The 18547-nt window shown below is 38.9% G+C and overlaps 1 protein-coding gene across 9 annotated transcripts in view; it reads left to right on the top strand.

Annotated features, from left to right (window-relative positions):
* The window catches only part of LOC113642945 (LIM domain containing preferred translocation partner in lipoma), a 194911-nt gene extending 177499 nt beyond the window's left edge, over positions 1–17412 (top strand). For 8 of the 9 annotated variants that reach the window (XM_027146784.2, XM_027146778.2, XM_027146780.2 and 5 more), the window contains 3 exons: positions 11933–12111; positions 14449–14569; positions 14800–17412. In XM_027146784.2, the coding sequence (XP_027002585.1) occupies positions 11933–12111; positions 14449–14569; positions 14800–14928 (429 nt within the window). In that variant the 3' untranslated portion in view covers positions 14929–17412. The remainder of the gene's footprint in view (positions 1–11932; positions 12112–14448; positions 14570–14799) is intronic. The other variant, XM_047813124.1, reaches the window with a different exon arrangement.
* Positions 17413–18547: the final 1135 nt, after the last annotated feature.

Below are 18547 nucleotides of genomic sequence, written 5' to 3'. Positions count from 1 at the left end.
CTCCGTCATCCAAAAAGGAAAATGCGCTATAGTCTATTCAAACAAGACATTTTGCATATTTTATAGAACACTTCTCATTTTATTAACCTGCTTCCGCTTGCCGAGTGCTTTCAATACTGCTTCAAGATATCATTCATTCCTTTCAATAACGAACAGGAAAGTTGTAACCTCTTGTTGATCTGCTTCCTAGTATCGTTGCTTCTTATCAAACTCACCCTCGCTGCTGATCCACAAAGCGCAGGGCCCATAATCAGCCATTGTGTCCTGGCGGTTCCTCGCTCCTCTCTACAAAGGACTCATCCCTGCTTGTTTGAATGCGGTGTACTAGAGATAAAAGTCTCTGCTATTCAACTGATTTCCCTTTTTGCATGAACTGATATCTGATCTGGTGAATGTTACATTTGTGTTGGAACAGATTTTATACTTTACTCAGAGTTCCAGAGCTAAGTTCTCGGTCCATTCCATATTTTAATGGCTCATGAGACAGAGAGCTTCCTGCTTAATACACATTAACCATGCTTGTGTTTAATGCAGACTTGTTTTAATTTGAAAATTCTCCCCTGATGTGGAAAATCTTCACTGTAAATCCTTCTGCATCCAAGTTTGGTCACTGTTGTGCATACACTTGTCTCCGAGCCTCATGCACTCAGCAAGGGTGTTATCTTATCAAGGGTGTGATTGATCTTGCTTTATTACTGTACATAAATGTTTTTATCCAACAACACAGCATAATAAAGTGGGAACAAGTCTGAAACACGAGTGCAAAATGAAACAGAAGAATAAACCTGGAGGTTTGACTCTATAAAGTTCAGGCTCCAAATGACAGCAGGAAAGAGACGAATGTAAAATAGAGCTGTTAAATCTTTCAGACTTTTGATTTTTAAGACTGTTTTTATGGATTGGTCATCAATCCATTCTAGTCAACATGTAAAATCAAGTTGTTTAAAAAGAAAATGTGTTTAACTTACTTGCCTGTCAATCATAGCAGTACTGATTTGTTAAATGGATGTAGGTAATGCAATATTTTTGTTCCATGGACTGAGGATGAGTTTGTGTGTCCCGCAGAGTTGGTTGGCACACATTAGAATATATCAGAACTCCGGGGAGGGAAGAACTAGTGGAAAAAGTGTGTCAGAGTCTGCTGCTTTGCTACTAGCCAATTTACCAGCAAAAGATTATCTTTGACACATGTTTACCCGTCTCCATAAATATTTAGGAACACAGTGATTCCCCTTCGCTTGGAATAGACAACTCCTCCACAGGTCAGAACTCGGTCACAAACTGTTATCTGTTTATCATCTCTCTGTCCTCCCTGTGCTGTTCCTCCTACAAGAGCACAGAATCCAGACAATGGAGTGCAGTTTTCAGAAGACGCTAACAAGAGGCCAAGATGTCGGCACATGGCAGAAGGATCTGATTTCCTTGTAAAAAAATAATTGGTACAAAGCCGTGGGTTGCTGAGACATGAGTCATTCGGCTACTAAGCTGCAAGGTGCACGCAGCAGAGTAGCCCGAAGCTCTGAGAAAGTACGGCGGGATGTGCCTGCAATGAAACCGAGAGTTTCTGAATTGCCACTTTGAAGGAGATGATGTTCCAAGAGCTTCCACTTGACCTTGTTACGACTACTCGATTGAAGCGTTTTCGTTAAAACAATCAGATTGTAACCCAGCACATGAGCCTTAAATGTTCATGCTGTTGGCTGTGAAGTACCAGCTGTTCTTTTCCCTGTTCTTTCCTTATTAATGATCAGTTTCTCTGCATGCGTTCTCTCAGCACCTTCTCTGTACGAGATACTGTAACCCTGAGCTTTCAATGCTGCTCGACTTTGGAGGTTTCTTAGCATTGAGGTTAATTATGTTAGCACCGCGTCATGTTACGTCCATCAGAGCACTTTAGTGTCTTGTGGACTGGATTAATTGGACATCATAATTTCTGGTTATTGGGCATGTTAGTGCTGGCCTTGCACTTTTTTAAACAGTGTGAACCAGACAACTTGCTGGATGGAGACCAGCTACAGTATGATAAGCATTCAGGTCCCTCCATTTAATTTGCTGCGATGGATAATACGTAGAGAGATGTGTTCTCTGCTGTGAATTTGTACGCTACTATGAGGAATCATTTGACTTAAAGCTTTTGTGTCGCTTTACAAAGATATGGCCGATTCACTTTCACGACTTGTAATTTCAGTATCTCCTTTTGCGCACGGAATAGCAGGTCACTCCGGTTAAACAGATTACGTACGCTAATACGCTAGCATGCAGACATAATTGTGTGTTTTATCTCGTTTTTGTACAATTGAGAATTTTTGGGATGTTTAAATTCCATCCATCAACAATTTCATCTAGTAATTTACCAGAGCAAGGTGTGCTGTGATTTATGACCCATCAATCTTTCTGGGAAAAAAAAAATATATTGCAATTATTTCTTATTGTGCAGTAGTTCTGTGCTTTTTTACACTTGCCTGTTAGAAGGAAACTTAGAAATTATAAAAAGCAGCACTGCAGAATGAGTACTTATTAGTGTTGATGCGAGATCTCGCTAACATAGCTAACATAGCTTTTTGCAACTGCACGCTCTGTTTGACAGTGACTTGATGCTACACTGTTTGTCATGCCCTTCATTTTCCAAAGAAAGCAATCGGAGACTGTTCTGAGAGATCTGCTTAATATAAGCTCTGGTGAAAGCACAATATTTTTGTCTCCTGTTTACTAAGACGTCATGAAGAAAGCCAGGAAGAGATTTCTGGTTTTGGCCGAAGGGCACAAGAGCAAGATTATCGATAGAGCATCGAGATTTGGTGGCTGTGTGTCTGGGGAAATCCCTGTACATCTCATGAAAACATGTTGGCTTGGTGCCAACCTGTGTGCAAACGTTTCCCAGGGTTGGATTGCAGTGATGCTCTAAGCAGCGGGCACAATGCCATGTACATTCATACAGAGTGCTGGTGGATGTCTTCGACAGCATGCTGCTGTCTGCCTGGCAGGCAAAATGTAAAGCAGCTTTTTAGAATGAATCATCTGTTGTCATTGTTGTGGAGAAAGCTGATGGGAACACATGGGAATCACAATTGCTCCACTTTAGAGAAGAGCGCATGGTCGATACGTTGTGTTTGTTCACACCGTAACAGGAAGCAACCCCCCGAGATTTGACAGGTCTGAGCTTCTGGAACTTTAAATGACAGGTTTATAAATAAAAATATTTTAATGAATGGTCGTTCTTTATGTCAGCTCCCTTTCAAAAATACAAGACATTTTCTTGATGACCAGTAGGTGATTAGTCACAGAGGCATGGATATTGTGGAGAAAAATAGTGTTGTTTTGCTTTCTGAAACTTGTTGGCACACATTTCCAAAATTCAGTCCTGTGGAGGGAGGAAAAGAGAAAGGCAGTGAGGGATTGTTGGAGGGAGGGAAGATGGGAAACGGGGAGGGAATGAAACTGTGAGGGGCAGAAAGAGGGAGAGAGGGAATTAAACAGTGAGGGAGGGACACTACACTACTCAACACTACTCAACACTACTTTAAACTACTCAACACTACACTACTCAACACTACACTACTCAACACTACACTACACTACTCAACACTACTTTAAACTACTCAACACTACACTACTCAACACTACACTACTCAACACTACTCAACACTACACTACACTACTCAACACTATGCTACTCAACACTACACTACACTACTCAACACTACTTTAAACAACTCTACACTACGCTACACTACTCAACACTACACTACACTACTTTAAACTACTCAACACTACACTACTCAACACTACACTACGCTACACTACTCAACACTATGCTACTCAACACTACACTACACTACTCAACACTACGCTACACTACTCAACACTACTTTAAACAACTCAACTCAACACTACACTACTCGACACTACACTACTCAACACTACTTTAAACAACTCAACACTACACTACTCAACACTACACTACGCTACACTACTCAACACTACTCAACACTACTTTAAACAACTCAACACTACACTACTCAACACTACACTACTCAACACTACTTTAAACAACTCAACACTACACTACTCAACACTACACTACGCTACACTACTCAACACTACTTTAAACAACTCGACACTACACTACTCTACACTACGCTACACTACTCAACACTACACTACACTACTCAACACTACACTACACTACTCAACACTACTTTAAACAACTCTACACTACGCTACACTACTCAACACTACTTTAAACTACTCAACACTATGCTACTCAACACTACTTTAAACAACTAAACACTACACTACACTACTCAACACTACACTACTCTACAATACTTTAAACTACTTAACACTACTCAACACTTCTCAACACTACTATACTATACAACACATGCATCACTACTTACTGACCATTAGTTGTGTGCTCTAACTAATTTTTTCAGTATTATTGTTTCAGTTTTCATTCTGGTAAATTGGAGATTTAGAAATTAGGGAGACTTGATTTGATTTGACACTATTTAATTTTTTTTTCTTAATCCTGATTGATTAATGCCTAACGGATATACAGTTATTCATCAAGCAAACACCGTGACACTGGATTCTGGCACTGTGCCTCTGTATAGCCTCTATTCTGACACAGCTCACTACAGAGGCAGTTGTGCCCAACCTCTTCATTTTGCTCGGTGTCAGGCACACACAGGCAATGCCTATGTTCTAAGCTATCCACTTTCTCCTGTTATGAAATATTCATATCTGTCTACATTACCTTGCATAGCTTCTAATTGAGTTCTGTTTATTCAGACGTGATTAACTCACTGGCATTACTCAAAGGAAAGGCCCAATTAGAAGAAGCACATGCATTGAAATGGGCTGAAAAACCTTAAAAAAAAACCAAAATCAATCAGCAAGCTGGAGGAAGTGTGTGTGTGTGTGTGTGTGTGTGTGTGTGTGTGTGTGTGTGTGTGTGTGTGTGTGTGTGTGTGTGTGTGTGTGTGTGTGTGTGCGTGCGTGCGTGCGTGCGTGTGCGTGTGTGTGTATGTGTGTGTGTGTATGTGTGTGTGTATGTGTGTGCGTGTTTGTCATGCAGAGTTTGAATTGTTGTATTGGGTGTCACTGCAATAATTTCATTCTATATGAGATATTTGTGCCTTTTGTTTTGTCTGACTATATGTCTCTGTCTTATTCTCTCTTTGTTGCGTTCCTTATTGCTTTAGCAGGGAAAAATGCATGAACCTTGTTCGACCCTGCAGCATCACCGCAGGTCAGGGTTAGGAAGAGCACTTGTGCCTGGGTGCGTCTCACTTTGGTTCTGTAATAGGAGAAAGATGCAGGGACATGCACACAGAGGAATCATGTTTTGCTGCTCTGATGATTTCAAGGAAAGGAAATAGAAAACGGGAAGAGGATAGGGAAGGAACAGAGAATAAATAGGAAAAGGGAACAAGGAGTGGAAATTGGATAGGGCAGATCAGATAGATGGAGGGATAAAATGAGCTGATTGGATGTTATGATGCTTGACATTGAAGTGTCAGTCTATGAATCCCTCTTTTTTTAATAATTTTTTTCAATTATTATTTTACAAATCAGTTAATCCAGTGTTTTGAGTTCTTAAATGCTCACATATTAATAATATTAAAAGTAAAACTAGCTTGCTATATCTTGCTTTTATACTGGCATCTTACAGCTCTGACGCTAACACCATTTCAGCTCTATTCACTCAAGTAGATGTGGATTTCTGGCATGTTAGGGTCACGGTGCCATGACTTTTTGATAGACCATTAAGACGAAATAAAAGAAATGTTCCTACAAGTCATTCATCTCTCTGCATTACAGGGAACAGTGAGCTAAACTAAGCAGCTCTTACAGCTAATTCATGGCAAGCTCTGAGTGAAAGCATGGTCTCTTTTCTCTTTTTCTCCAGTCCTGAAAGCATTCTCCTGTCGTCCGCTTACCATTTCCAACCTCTCTGAGGGTTCAGTTTAATTCACGTTTAATTGTATGCCACTTTTTACAATCGTCACAAAGCAGCTTTAAAGAAAACTGGATGTAGATTTCAACTGAACAAGCCAGAACCGGCAGAAGTAAGAAAAAACTCTCTGAGGAAGAAAATAGGAAAAAAGCTTGAGAGACTTTGAGAAGGTCACAGCATACTTGATCCCAATAGACCTCAGCCTTTAACCCACACTAAATTTTCCATCCTCTGTTTTTTCCACTGCATTTACATTTATTGCATTGTCACTTTGTGAGACGTGCGTCCACACTTTCTCCAGTCTTATAGAGGTGGATTTCCTTCTCTTACCGTTCAAGGAGATGAGAGTGTCTTCCATAAATGTCAGTCCCTCAGGGATTTTGGTGTTCCCAGAAATGAACGCAAAAATGATAATTTTTCAGAATAACCGTGGACTTTGCAGATTTTGCCTGAAACACATGATGTCCCATCATCACAGCACACATCTATTCAAAGCCCTCTTCATTCACATGCATCAAACATTTCAATTAAGTTTCCACAGAAAAAAAGCAACTTGCATCACAACATTTTCAAGCAAACGTTTTTGCCCGCAACACACACACACACACACACACACACACACACACACACACACACACACACACACACACACACACACACACACACACACACACACACACACACACACACACACACACACAAACCCTAAAGGGAAATCCTGGAGGGACTAAAAAGCAAGCTGTAGTTGTGAGCAGAATTCAGTAAATGATTAACCTTCATCCCTCTGTGCAGGGAAATCAGTCCTTAGAATAGAGCCAGGGTTCAGGTTCACAGCACATTTATTTTATACCACAGCATTTTATCACACATGTTAAACTCAAAAGATTAATTTACTCTTGATTTATTTTCAATAACAGCTCTGAAATAGTTCTTAATAAAGAGCTTTATTAAAGCAAATCACATGGTCTAATATATTGTTGTTTCTTTAGTAACTTACACAGGTACTTCTTTAAGAGAAATCTTTAATACCTGCACTTTAACTGTCTATGAGCTGCTGTGACGTGATCAATAACGTTTATCTTATCTTAACTGCAAGGGTTTTACAACAGGTTTTAAACATAATTGTTGATATAATAAAGTTTATATCTTCTGTAGAAAGACTTGGATTTAGTAATTTTGGAAACTTCAGTGTTAGCACATAGTCAAGGTAAAGCTGTTTATTTAAGTTTTTATGGGAAAGTGAAAGAGGACCCTATATTATTAACCTCAGTATAGGGAACCAAAAAAAAGTTAGTATCTGTTTATAGCTGCTATAATATGGGTATAACAGGAACTTACTCCTCTCATGGATTTTCCCCAACGATAAACATAACTATAAACAAATAAGAAATAATAAGTTCCTATTCTTAAAGAAATAATATAATAGTATTGGAATGTTGCTGTGATCTATAGAATCGGATGTGCTTTAATAATGCACTTGGGGATCGAGTAACTTCACAATCCGCTGCATCACACACAGCCTTGTCGTTTTTACGGATTTATTTTAATAAATTATTAAAATTAAAATGATAAAAATGAAATTATTTTATTTCTTTTCAAAATAGTTCTATTTATTGTTATATATTTATTATATTTATAAAATATTATTTATATATTTATTTATTTTATTTTATTTTAACTTGTTTGTAAAGCAAATTTAAATACAGCAGTGGTTGATCCAGAAGGCTGTACAGTACATAACATATAATATCACATTAAATAACATCATAATACAAAGAATTCAAGAGGTTAAAATGGTTAAATGGCTGTGTTTTTCAGGGAAGATCTTAGCATTCTGGTATTGGAGTAAGAGTGGAGAAGGTCAATAATGTACTGTGGAGTAAAACCAGTACAAGACCAGTACAAAAATCAATTTTGAACTTTACAGGAAGCCAGTGTTAGAGATTCCAATACAGGAGAAATATGATTCCAATTTTTTTGGTCTCTGTTAAAAATCTAGCTGCTGTATTTTACACAAGCTGCAAGCGAGATAATGTAGTTTAAGGAAGGCCGGCATAGAGATTATTACAAGAGTCTGACAGTGTTGTAATAAGAGCTTGAATCACTTTGTAAAAGAAACTAAACCTTTATCCTAAACCTTCTTTTAAAAAGGTGTGAATCCCCCAAACCTGCAAAATCCATCCGAGATATAATACTGAGAGAAACCTCTTTAGTCAGATGTTAACGATGGCAGAGGTCATTTATTCAGGACTTGGTTTTCAGGATGTTGTGATGAAAAGGTAAAAAACACACAAGCAGACATTAAAAAAACGTATGCGGATAGTTGGATATTTCCTACAAAACAAAATGGCATTCATCTGACCGTAAAATGCAAAACTGAAGCAGCCTCAAATAAAAGAGACATTCAGCAAGTTTGAAGTATTTTGCTTAAGTACACATGGAGTGCACTGCTTTACATGTTTGTACATGCATTAAAGAGGGGAAAACTGTTTCTTTCTACATTTCAGTATTTTCATTCTTTATCCCTTTCACAGATGTTTGTACAGATATCCACGTTCTTTTTTTATTTACTATTTTACTATTTTCTCTACCCTTTTAGACTATATGATTTATTTACATCATCAAAACATTTATATGTCTGAATCACAGACACTACTATCTCAGAATAATAAAAGAATGAAGGTGTTTTGGGTTAGTCTCGGAGTTGTTAATAGGATTTATGTCTTCCAGTCAAAACATGACCACCTCAGCTTCTGGATGAGGAAAAGAGCTTCCATATGAAGTGCCAGGTTTAGAGAGTCTGAGAGACAGAAAGAGAGAAAGAAAGAGAAAGCTGAGCACTTTGCCAGGAAATTGAAAGGGCCGCGTGGGAGACAAGAGACCACGATTGACTCCGGCACACTCGCTCGGCCGTCAGTTCAACGAGAAGCTCTCTGACCTAAATTTACTTTTCCTTATCCACATAGACATTTGTTTAGCCTTCTGGGTAAACACTTAGAGAAATATGAGTCAGAAAAAAAAGTACATCACTGAGGCGCAATCATATTTCAGAGGCGCAGATAGCTAGTGCCCTCTAGTGGCAGTGGCAGTCCAGTCCTCTGGGTCCCCTCCAGACTTTATATTGGAAAAAACTTGATAGGTATTTTTCTTAAACCGTACTGGAAAGTTATTGGTGTTTTATAAATCCATAGTGTGTAAATCTGAACTGCTTTGACGTCACCGCTAAACACTTCTGCAGAAGACAGTTGAGCAAAGATGGTGTCTGAGACGTGTGTGAAGGTGCAGAATGATTGACGTGTAAATGTTACAGTGTGTGGAGCAGCTCCACACATAAAAAGTGAAGAAATGGATCAGGTGAAAACTGTTAATCATCTGTCTGTCTGTCCCTCTCTTTCTCTCTCTCTCTCCCTCTGTCTAAGTAATTAAAGTAATCCTTCATGGATTCACAACAGACATCTTGTTGAAGGCTTTATTCCTTTTCCAGGATTCAGGAGATATGGATATTGTTGATAGGAGGAGTTGCTATGGGAGACCAATGTTGATTGATCTTACACATTTGAAAGAAAGGAAAGACATTAAGACGGTCAAATTGATAACTGGACCTGAAAACCCTTATTTTTATTTTGTAAACCTTCTAGCTCTCAGTCGTTTAGAGCAAGCTTTTAAAGTTCATAGATGAATGTCTGGATGCACAGAGATCATGCCTTGGCCTTTGGCTCCTTCTGTATCCTGAGGATTATATAAAGTGAATTTTCTTTTCATTTCCAGCATCTGAGTGGATGAAGAACTACATCTCTGATTTTGAACAGCACAGACCATCTGTGTGATGAAGCTCAGCTATGCCACGTGTACACACACACACACACACACACACACACACACACACACACACACACACACTCTCTCTCTCTCTCTCTCTCTCTCTGACAGTGTCATTTTGACAATGCCAGAGAGAACAACTTCTACTTCCTGGCTTTATGCCAGCAGTGGACTCAGCAAAGCCACTGAACCTAGAAAAGAGAGATCCAGGAATCTCACACACAAATCTTTCTGTGAGCGAAGCGACTGTAATTGATAATCCTCAGATGATTTGTCATTGTTTGCTGTAATTGTGAGGCTGGTCAGTAGAGAAAATGGATTGTCGTGCATTAAATACGGCCGTAACAAATCCGCAGCTCGGGGTGGGCGATAATAAGAGTGATGCAGAGGAAAAGAGAAGTCATGAGCTGGCACGGTGCCCAGCGCTCACGGCCGAGGAAAAGGCCACAGTCATCAGAAAGTCGACATATTTACTATCCTGCCTCCAGCAGAAGTAGGGAGTGAGTGAAAGATTACTTTGTTTACGACTGAGAGAGCAGCTAATCAGACTGGCTGCCATTCTTGCGTTCATTTTTGAGATGTACTCCATATCTGCCTCTCTGAGACGTTTAAGAGGAAGTGATAAGATGATATCAGTGAAAGGAGCAAGAACAGTGGAACAGCCGCCTCTGTCGCTCACGTTTCTGCCAGAGAAAAGCTTGTGTTATGTATTTCATCTGATTGTTTACAGATGGACTGAAAAAAAAAATTCTGCTGTGTACTCACCAGTACATTTCATTGGCAGATAATTCACCTCGAGTTCACTTGTTTCAGCATTAAAGCCAAATAGCTGCCGTTGTCAAAGACGCTGACTGCTTGTGACAGCTTACGTTCTTACCAGAACAGCAAGTCGGAGCGTACTGTATGTAGCCTGCCCTGGTTGCTAACTACATTCCACAATGAGTACAAAACCCTGCTTATGATTTTTAAAGCTCTAAATGTTTTTTTACTGATCTCCTGAAGCACTAAGGCCCGTCCTGAGCGCTTCAATAAGCTGACACGGGCTTGCTGTAAATTCTTATGATTTCTTTCAGTTCAGATGGTGGACGATGTTTTTCTGATGTAAAATGTTATCTTCGGGTTTGTCCTCAGGGTAAACTATTAGCTTTCTCTATAGAATCCTGGAACAGATTTCACAAATTGTACCAAAGTGGAAACCTAAAACCATTAATGTTTACATTTACGGTATTTGGTCGACAGTTTTATCCAGAGCGACTTACAGTACATTCATCTTATTCAACTGGGTATTTGTAATGAGATCAATGGAAGTCACTCTGGATAATGAGGGTTAAGGGCCACACTCGGGCACCCAGCAGTGGTAATGTGGGGATGCTGGGATTTGAAATTCCTACCAGTTGTCCAACACTCTTAACTTTCACAACAGCCTTACAAATAACCCACAAGGAACCATTTATTTTAGTGTTTTAGAAAAATTACAGACGTCTTCAGAAGCTACCCGAGAGGGGTAGGAGTGATAACAAACACACACACTTCCTCTAAGACACATAAATCAGCCAAGCACATCTTTTCAAACTGCTGCTCTGAGTAAAGTGCCATCTACCCTCCTCTACATACATGAACTCACAGACACACACAATTAGCTAGTGTCGTTGTGACCTGATGGCGTTCTCTTTAAAACTATATTACAACATAATGGTTTAACGGAGAGTGTTCAGGAGTTATTGTTCAGCTATTCTTGTTTTTACATTTCAGCTATTATTGTTTTTTACATTTTCTAAAGCAGTTCATCAAGAAGAATGAGTGTTTAATCATAATATTTTATTGATTACTATTATATTTTTGATTATTTTTTATTATTATTGATTGTGGTGTTAATAATAATAATAATCTCTAAATAAACACACAAACACACCAAAAAAACACACACTCCACTCTCCTACTGCTCACTTGCGTATCAATAGGCTGCTCTTTGCTTTCACGCATTCACTGTAGCTCTCATGTTATTCTAAGTGCTCTTACCTGAGATGCCTGATTAGAACCCAACCATGTTTCAGACCTAGCTCCACTGACTCAGGCTCAAAACCTCTGCTTGTGAAAGTTCCTGTATCCACAATATTAATGTTGAATATGTGTGTGTTTGTGTGTCTTCAGAACACCTTGGAGACCTGTAATATCTGCAGTAAACCCATCATGGAGCGGATTCTGCGGGCGACGGGTAAAGCTTACCACCCGCACTGCTTTACCTGTGTGGTGTGTCACAGGAGCCTGGACGGCATTCCGTTCACCGTGGACGCCTCCAACCACATCCACTGCATCGAGGACTTCCACAAGTAACATTAATCCACCACACAAACACACATTGCAAAAACATTTTCTCACGTGTCCTCAATGCAAACAAATTTTCTAAAGACCAGAGAGGTTTTCTTATTTAAGAACATGCTATGGTGAGAAAAACATGGAAACATGGCCCGGGTCAGAAAGTACAAGGCTAATCTGGTGGGATCATCCGAGGATGTGGTAGCCTAGTGGTTAAGGTGTTCTTTTATGTTGATTGAAAGCTTGTGAGTTCAAATTCCAGGTCCCCCAAGCTGCCACTGCTGGGGCAAGAACAAGGCCCTTTCACTAACTATCTTCAAACGATGGGTGAAGACCCACCTCTTCCTGAAACAATTGAACTAGAACTTTTCCCCTGTTTATGTCTATATTTAAGAGAAAAAAACTGAACTGTTTTAGGTTGATGGTATCCTAGGTCTGTAACCTAGTGAACCAGTGTTAATGTATTTATCAATAGAGACTTACGGTAAAAGCACTTTTGTATGTCACTGTGGATAAGGGCGTCTACCAAATGCCATAACTGTAAATTTCTCTCAGTTGCTCAGTTGTATAAAATCAGATAAATATGTAAGCCGCTCTTGATAAAGACATCTAGGCACGTTCAAATTCAGGCATTTGGCAGATGACGTTATCCAGACAGACATATATTCTCATGTCATTTTATACAACTGAGCTATTGAGGGTTAAGGGCCATGTTCAGGGGCCCAGCAGTGGCAGCTTGGTGGACCCAGGGCTCAAACACACAACCTTTCAATCAATAGTCCAGTGACTTAACCACTGTTATACCTTAGACCATGTTTCTGCCAATTGCCATAAATGTCATTTTACTGTGTAAAGCAGCCCTAGAGTTCCTTAATAGAGACAATACCTGTATAAAGAAAACCTGAAACAAGATTTACATGTGGTAGAGGAAAAGGTTACCTGTTGAGGAACTGAAAGATTTCACACAGAAGCCGTTAGGTGTGTGAACAGAAATGCCTTTGTGTCGAGGAACAGCCAGATTTCAGCGTTATTGTTGTGGTTCCTCTCAGGTCACCATTCACTCCACTTCCTACTGAGTCAGTGAAAAAGTTTCACCACTTGGCTGGACCGAAAAGCCAGGTTTTGTCTTCACATCCTCACCAGGCTCCTCTGCCCACATCTCTGTTCCTTTTGAATATTTCCCCAGAATTTACAAGACAGAATGGTTTTCAAACCAGCAGTAAATCGCTAGCAAATTAAAAGCCACAGATCACCTGCTTCTGGAAAGGACAGGGAAGAAGTGAGCAGAATGAAAATATTTGAGGTAATGCTCTCCAATATACTGTTAGACCAATCGCAGGAAATTCACTGGAAGTAACTCTGTCTTCATTAGTTAAAGCACCAGTGCAGATATTAACGCAGCTGCCTTTTAATATAAAGAGCTTTCTGTGGGTGTAAGTGCAGATGCAGTTTAGTGGTTAGAACATTCACTAATTGCTACAAAATATTGGTTGAACAAAATGTTTTGGGGGTTTTTTTTGTTGCTACCTTCATGGCCAAAAATTGTCATTTCATTTGAGGTTGGTTGGTGTGGTGTTGTATTGTGTTGTATTGTGTTGCATTCCAGTCTATTTTGCTCAAAAATTGGATTAAAATTCCTGCTGTGTTTTTTGTGAATGCCATTTTGATATGAATTAATTTCTAGAAATACTAAGTGCATTTATCTAACCTGAATCATGATCTGCTTAACAAATAGAAACGAACAGCTCAGAATGTAGGCTGAATATCAACTGGTGAATTTTCTGGTCTGATTATACCATGCAACATCTTTTAAGACCGATTCGATTCCTTTAGTTACTACACTTACTTACAGAGAAAGAAGAAATTATGAGAAATTATGCCACGGCCAGTAGCTATTAATAATCTGTCTTGAAAATATCCGTGTGAATTTGTCACATTTCACATTCGTCATTACAAAAAAAATATATTTTCCAGTTTAGATTCAGGAATTCATGTCAGTTACACAATACAAGGAAATTCTAGCAACCTCTGACATCATAAACGGGACATACTGTACAGAAGACACAAAAAAATATCAATTACAATTAATGCAAGGTGGACGGAGGAAAACGAAAATAACACAACTTCAATTCTTCTCCACTTGATATCCCCCCAGATAATCTGCTGATACCACATCCCTCTGAACTGCACAGCATTTTCACACTTGTGCCATTTTACTCCAGGTTCTTTCCCACATGTGCTATGATTTTTGAACTTGTATTAGATCATGACCATGGAGCCCATATTTTTCTGATGTGTGTGTTTGATTGGATAGAGGTTGTACTCTGGGCTTGTTTGTGTCTCCTCTGCAGGAAGTTTGCCCCTCGTTGCTCTGTGTGTAAAGAGCCCATAATGCCTGCTCCTGGCCAGGAGGAGACGGTCCGCATCGTGGCCCTGGACCGAGATTTCCATGTGCAGTGTTACCGCTGTGAGGTGCGTGCGTGTGTGTGTGTGCGCGTGTGTGCGCGTGTGTGCGCGTGTGTGCGCGTGTGTGTGTGTGTGTGTGTGTGTGTGTGTATGTGTGTGGTTGTGTGTGTGTGTGTGTGTGTTAGTACTAAGTAGGAATATCTGACGATTTACAACTTGCAGGGTTATTAAAGATCCTCGCAAGAAAATAAGACAAACGTGTGTGTTTTGTGTGTGTTTGTGTGTGTGTTTTGCAGGACTGTGGCTGTCTGCTCTCTGAGGGTGATAATCAAGGCTGTTACCCATTGGATGGTCATGTTCTCTGCAAGAACTGCAACACCAGCCGCATCCAGGCCCTGACTGCCAAGGCCACCACCGACCTCTGAGTCTATTCTGTTCACACACACACACACACACACACACACACACACACACACACACACACACACACACACACACACACACACACACACACACACACTCCTAACTCATCTGATAGAATATGGCTGCATTTAGAAATATCCTCACGCTTACAACTTGTACAAGCACACACATACACACACATACACACACGCGCTGTTCATAACGATCACATTGTACACGTTTGTTGCAGTCAGGCAAAAAAAAAAAATTTTTATCTTTGCTTCTTGTATGTATGCTAATAAAAAACAAACATTTAATAATTGATTGAAACTTTAAAGGTACCATGACTAATGAGTAGAACAATTCAGAAGAACCTCAGAAAGGATTACATAAGGATAGGTATGATGACAAATTGTACTTGCATCTCTTGCTTTATTGTTTATTGACTATCTTCCATATGGCCAGTGGTCAAAGAGCAAAATGTGTCAGGGACCAATGCGTAGCAAATAACATTTTGTTCACAGATATTCCTACAGATTCGAGTCATCTGTGTCCCCTGACAGAGTTATTACAGCCAGGAGTCTGTCTAAACATCCAGCTCAGTCAGTCCATCATGAGCTTTAACATTATTCTGTATCCTAATCTTATATCTGCCTGTGCTTTCGAAGTGAAAACAGCACCATGATCCACTTATTCCTTAGGATTTTATGACATAGTAGCCTTGCTTTCATCAGTCAGCATTGATATTATACTCACAGTGTACGTATGTATTCATTTGATTCACAATAACATGATACACATGGTGATGGGACCACACATGTATGTATCGACACGCACATACACAAACACACACACACACACACACACCTAGACAAAAAAATGCTCTTATTTCTTCTTATGGCCTTATAAAATATATTAAAGGGCTTTTGGGGGTTGTTATTTGGGTGAATAATATGCAAACAGAGTTTAAACATGTACAAGATATTAAAGCTCTAGTTCCAGGTGTATAGATGTGGTGAAGATGAATAGCAGGTACACAGATATCAGTGCATGTCGAGGGAAATACATCAATCAAATAAACACAAATAGGATTTGACAAATAGGCATTTCTTAAAAATCAGTTAAACAAAATAATGGATTCAAACAACTCTCACTGGAGCGACGTTTACATTCTTTGACGAAGTGTGTATATAATTACATACTTATGCAGTTCGTAGAGAGGTTTATTATATGGAATAGGACTGTGAACCCAAACATATATAACCAAAGTGTACTGCTGCTTCCTCCTAGTATTCAGTATACTGCTTTCCACATAGCACAATTATTCTATTTATATGCATATCATGAACAATAACGTGTTTAATGCAACAGTTGTATTAATACAGATTCTGAGAAACCTCTGAGTAAATGAGAAACTTACGACGGTATCGAGTGAAAAATCTGAGAAACCTAAGGCAGTATAAAGTGCCTTAAATATTTTTTGGTTAGTACAGTCCACAGAAAGAGAAACACTGTGATGAAATCAGTTATGGTGTGACAATCAAACCCAGAGGTTAAAATGGTATTAAAAAGAATTCAATCCTAGAAGATTATAACCAGAGTAGTTTAAAAACAATAAAATATTTTTTTGTAGGCTCTTATAAACCATACTATGAGCATTCAATCTAATATTGTCAACTTATGAAATGTAGTATTAGACTTAAATAGCAAAGAAAGTATTATAATGATTAGGCTAAAAAATTGTATTAATAGGATTTAATTCTTAGCTTTATAAAAGAATAACAATATGCAATTTCCTTTTTTATTATTGCATTGACACTTTATCTATAATAATATGCAGAACTTTTTTTTTTTTTTTTTTTTTTTTACTCTTCAGGAAATATTTGAATTGTGAGTAAGCAATAAGTTTTCAACACCACACCTCTTCCTCCTGTGTGCTGTTTCTGGTCAGTTTCATCATCCTGCTCTTAAGGTGTTACAACACAGAGAGGTGGTTATTCTTTAGGTAGCAAAGGCACACGTGTTCTCTGTTTTCTGTTCTTGTGCGCTTTTGTTCAATTTGTAGTACTGCTTTTACTGTTTCTTTATTTTTTTTAACTGTTTTGCTTTATTAGTGAGGAACAAACAAGGGATTTTAATGATGTAAAAACATTAAAAGTGGAATTGAACACGAGGAATAAAATGTACCGTGTTGCTCAGGGTGGCCTCAGATAGATTTGTTTGGCCTCAGTCAGGTATTTTCTAGATCGGACCATAAATTTACCAGAGCTTAAATGTTCCTGAATTTTCTTACGTTTTTAAGACCTATTAGTGTATTTGGGGTTATTCCTGACTTTTAGGAAGGATATAACAGGAGAAATGAAATTTGTTATTATGAAATCTTCGACAAGTTGATCAATTAGCAATCTTCATCTATGTTTTATGTCAATTTTTGAATTTGTACTTATTCCCTCACTGTCTCTGTATTAGTTCTTCTAGCCTTAATAAACTTTTTTTCCCGCAAAAGAGTCAGCTTGTTTGTTTGTTTGGCTCTACCCTATGGGCTATATTTCATTAGATTTCCCTTAAATCTAATTACATGTGTTAACCTGAAACACAAAAGGTGCTGTATTCATTTTGTTAATTTTTTTACTTGTACACCTAATCTGGAAAATACGAACATGATCAAAGATACTTACAGTATATAGGCATCAGTGCAAGGGTGTTGGGTTTTTTTTTTTGGTGGAAAACTGTAATCTGGGCCCGAGTGCTGGTCTTTGTTTACATGGACGTATGTCTCTCTCTCTCTTTTTTTAACAGATGTTCCCCAACGCCCTTTAACTTCACCTCTATGTCAGTCTGTTTAGAAAGGTAATCATGTCAGGACCTGTAAAGTAGAAGCCAGATGCAAGGCTGAAATTTTGTGGACATCTAACCATCAGTCATATATGGGCATTTTGAACATCAAGTGACAGTTTTATTTCACCTCTTCTGTTAATAATAAGCTTCAGTCTTCTGGGAAGTCTTTCCACTAGATGTTGGAGAGGGGGCTGTGGGGATTGGTGTTCATTCAGCTACAAGAGCGTTACTGAGTGATGGCAGGTAAGAAGGTCTGGAGTGCCTTCAGTGTTCTAGTTCATCCCAAAGGTGTTAAGGACTAAGTGCAGGTTGTCTGTGGGAAGTGGTAGCCTACTAGTGGTTAAGGTGTTGGACTAGGTTCGAATTCCAGGACCACCAGGCTGTCACTCCTGAGCAAGGCCATTAACCCTCAAGTGCTAAGTTGTATCAATGAGAGAAATTTAATTCACTCTGGATAAAGGTGTCTTCCGAATGCTGTAAATGTCTTCATAGAGCTTGCTTTATGCACAGGGTTCACTGTTATACAGTACTGAAACAGGTTTGGGCCTTTTAATTCCAATTAAGGGAAATAGTAATGTCATAGCAAACAAAAACATGCCATACAGTTTGTGCAAAGACCAGAGATGTGTGTGATGGTCAGGTTTCCAGACACTTTGGGGGACACTTTGGCTGTACTATTACTATGAACAAAAAAACTTCTGTGTTTATGAAACACAATTACAAACAACTTATGTAGTACATCTAAGTTGGTATAACTAGAATAAACACCGGCAATGCTTTTACAAAATTGAGGAAATTATTACC

Source organism: Tachysurus fulvidraco, chromosome 5 (assembly GCF_022655615.1).
Source record: "Tachysurus fulvidraco isolate hzauxx_2018 chromosome 5, HZAU_PFXX_2.0, whole genome shotgun sequence".
Lineage (NCBI taxonomy): Eukaryota > Metazoa > Chordata > Actinopteri > Siluriformes > Bagridae > Tachysurus > Tachysurus fulvidraco.
The sequence above is the reverse complement of the archived record's forward strand: the minus strand, read 5'-3'. Positions and strand labels throughout refer to the sequence as shown.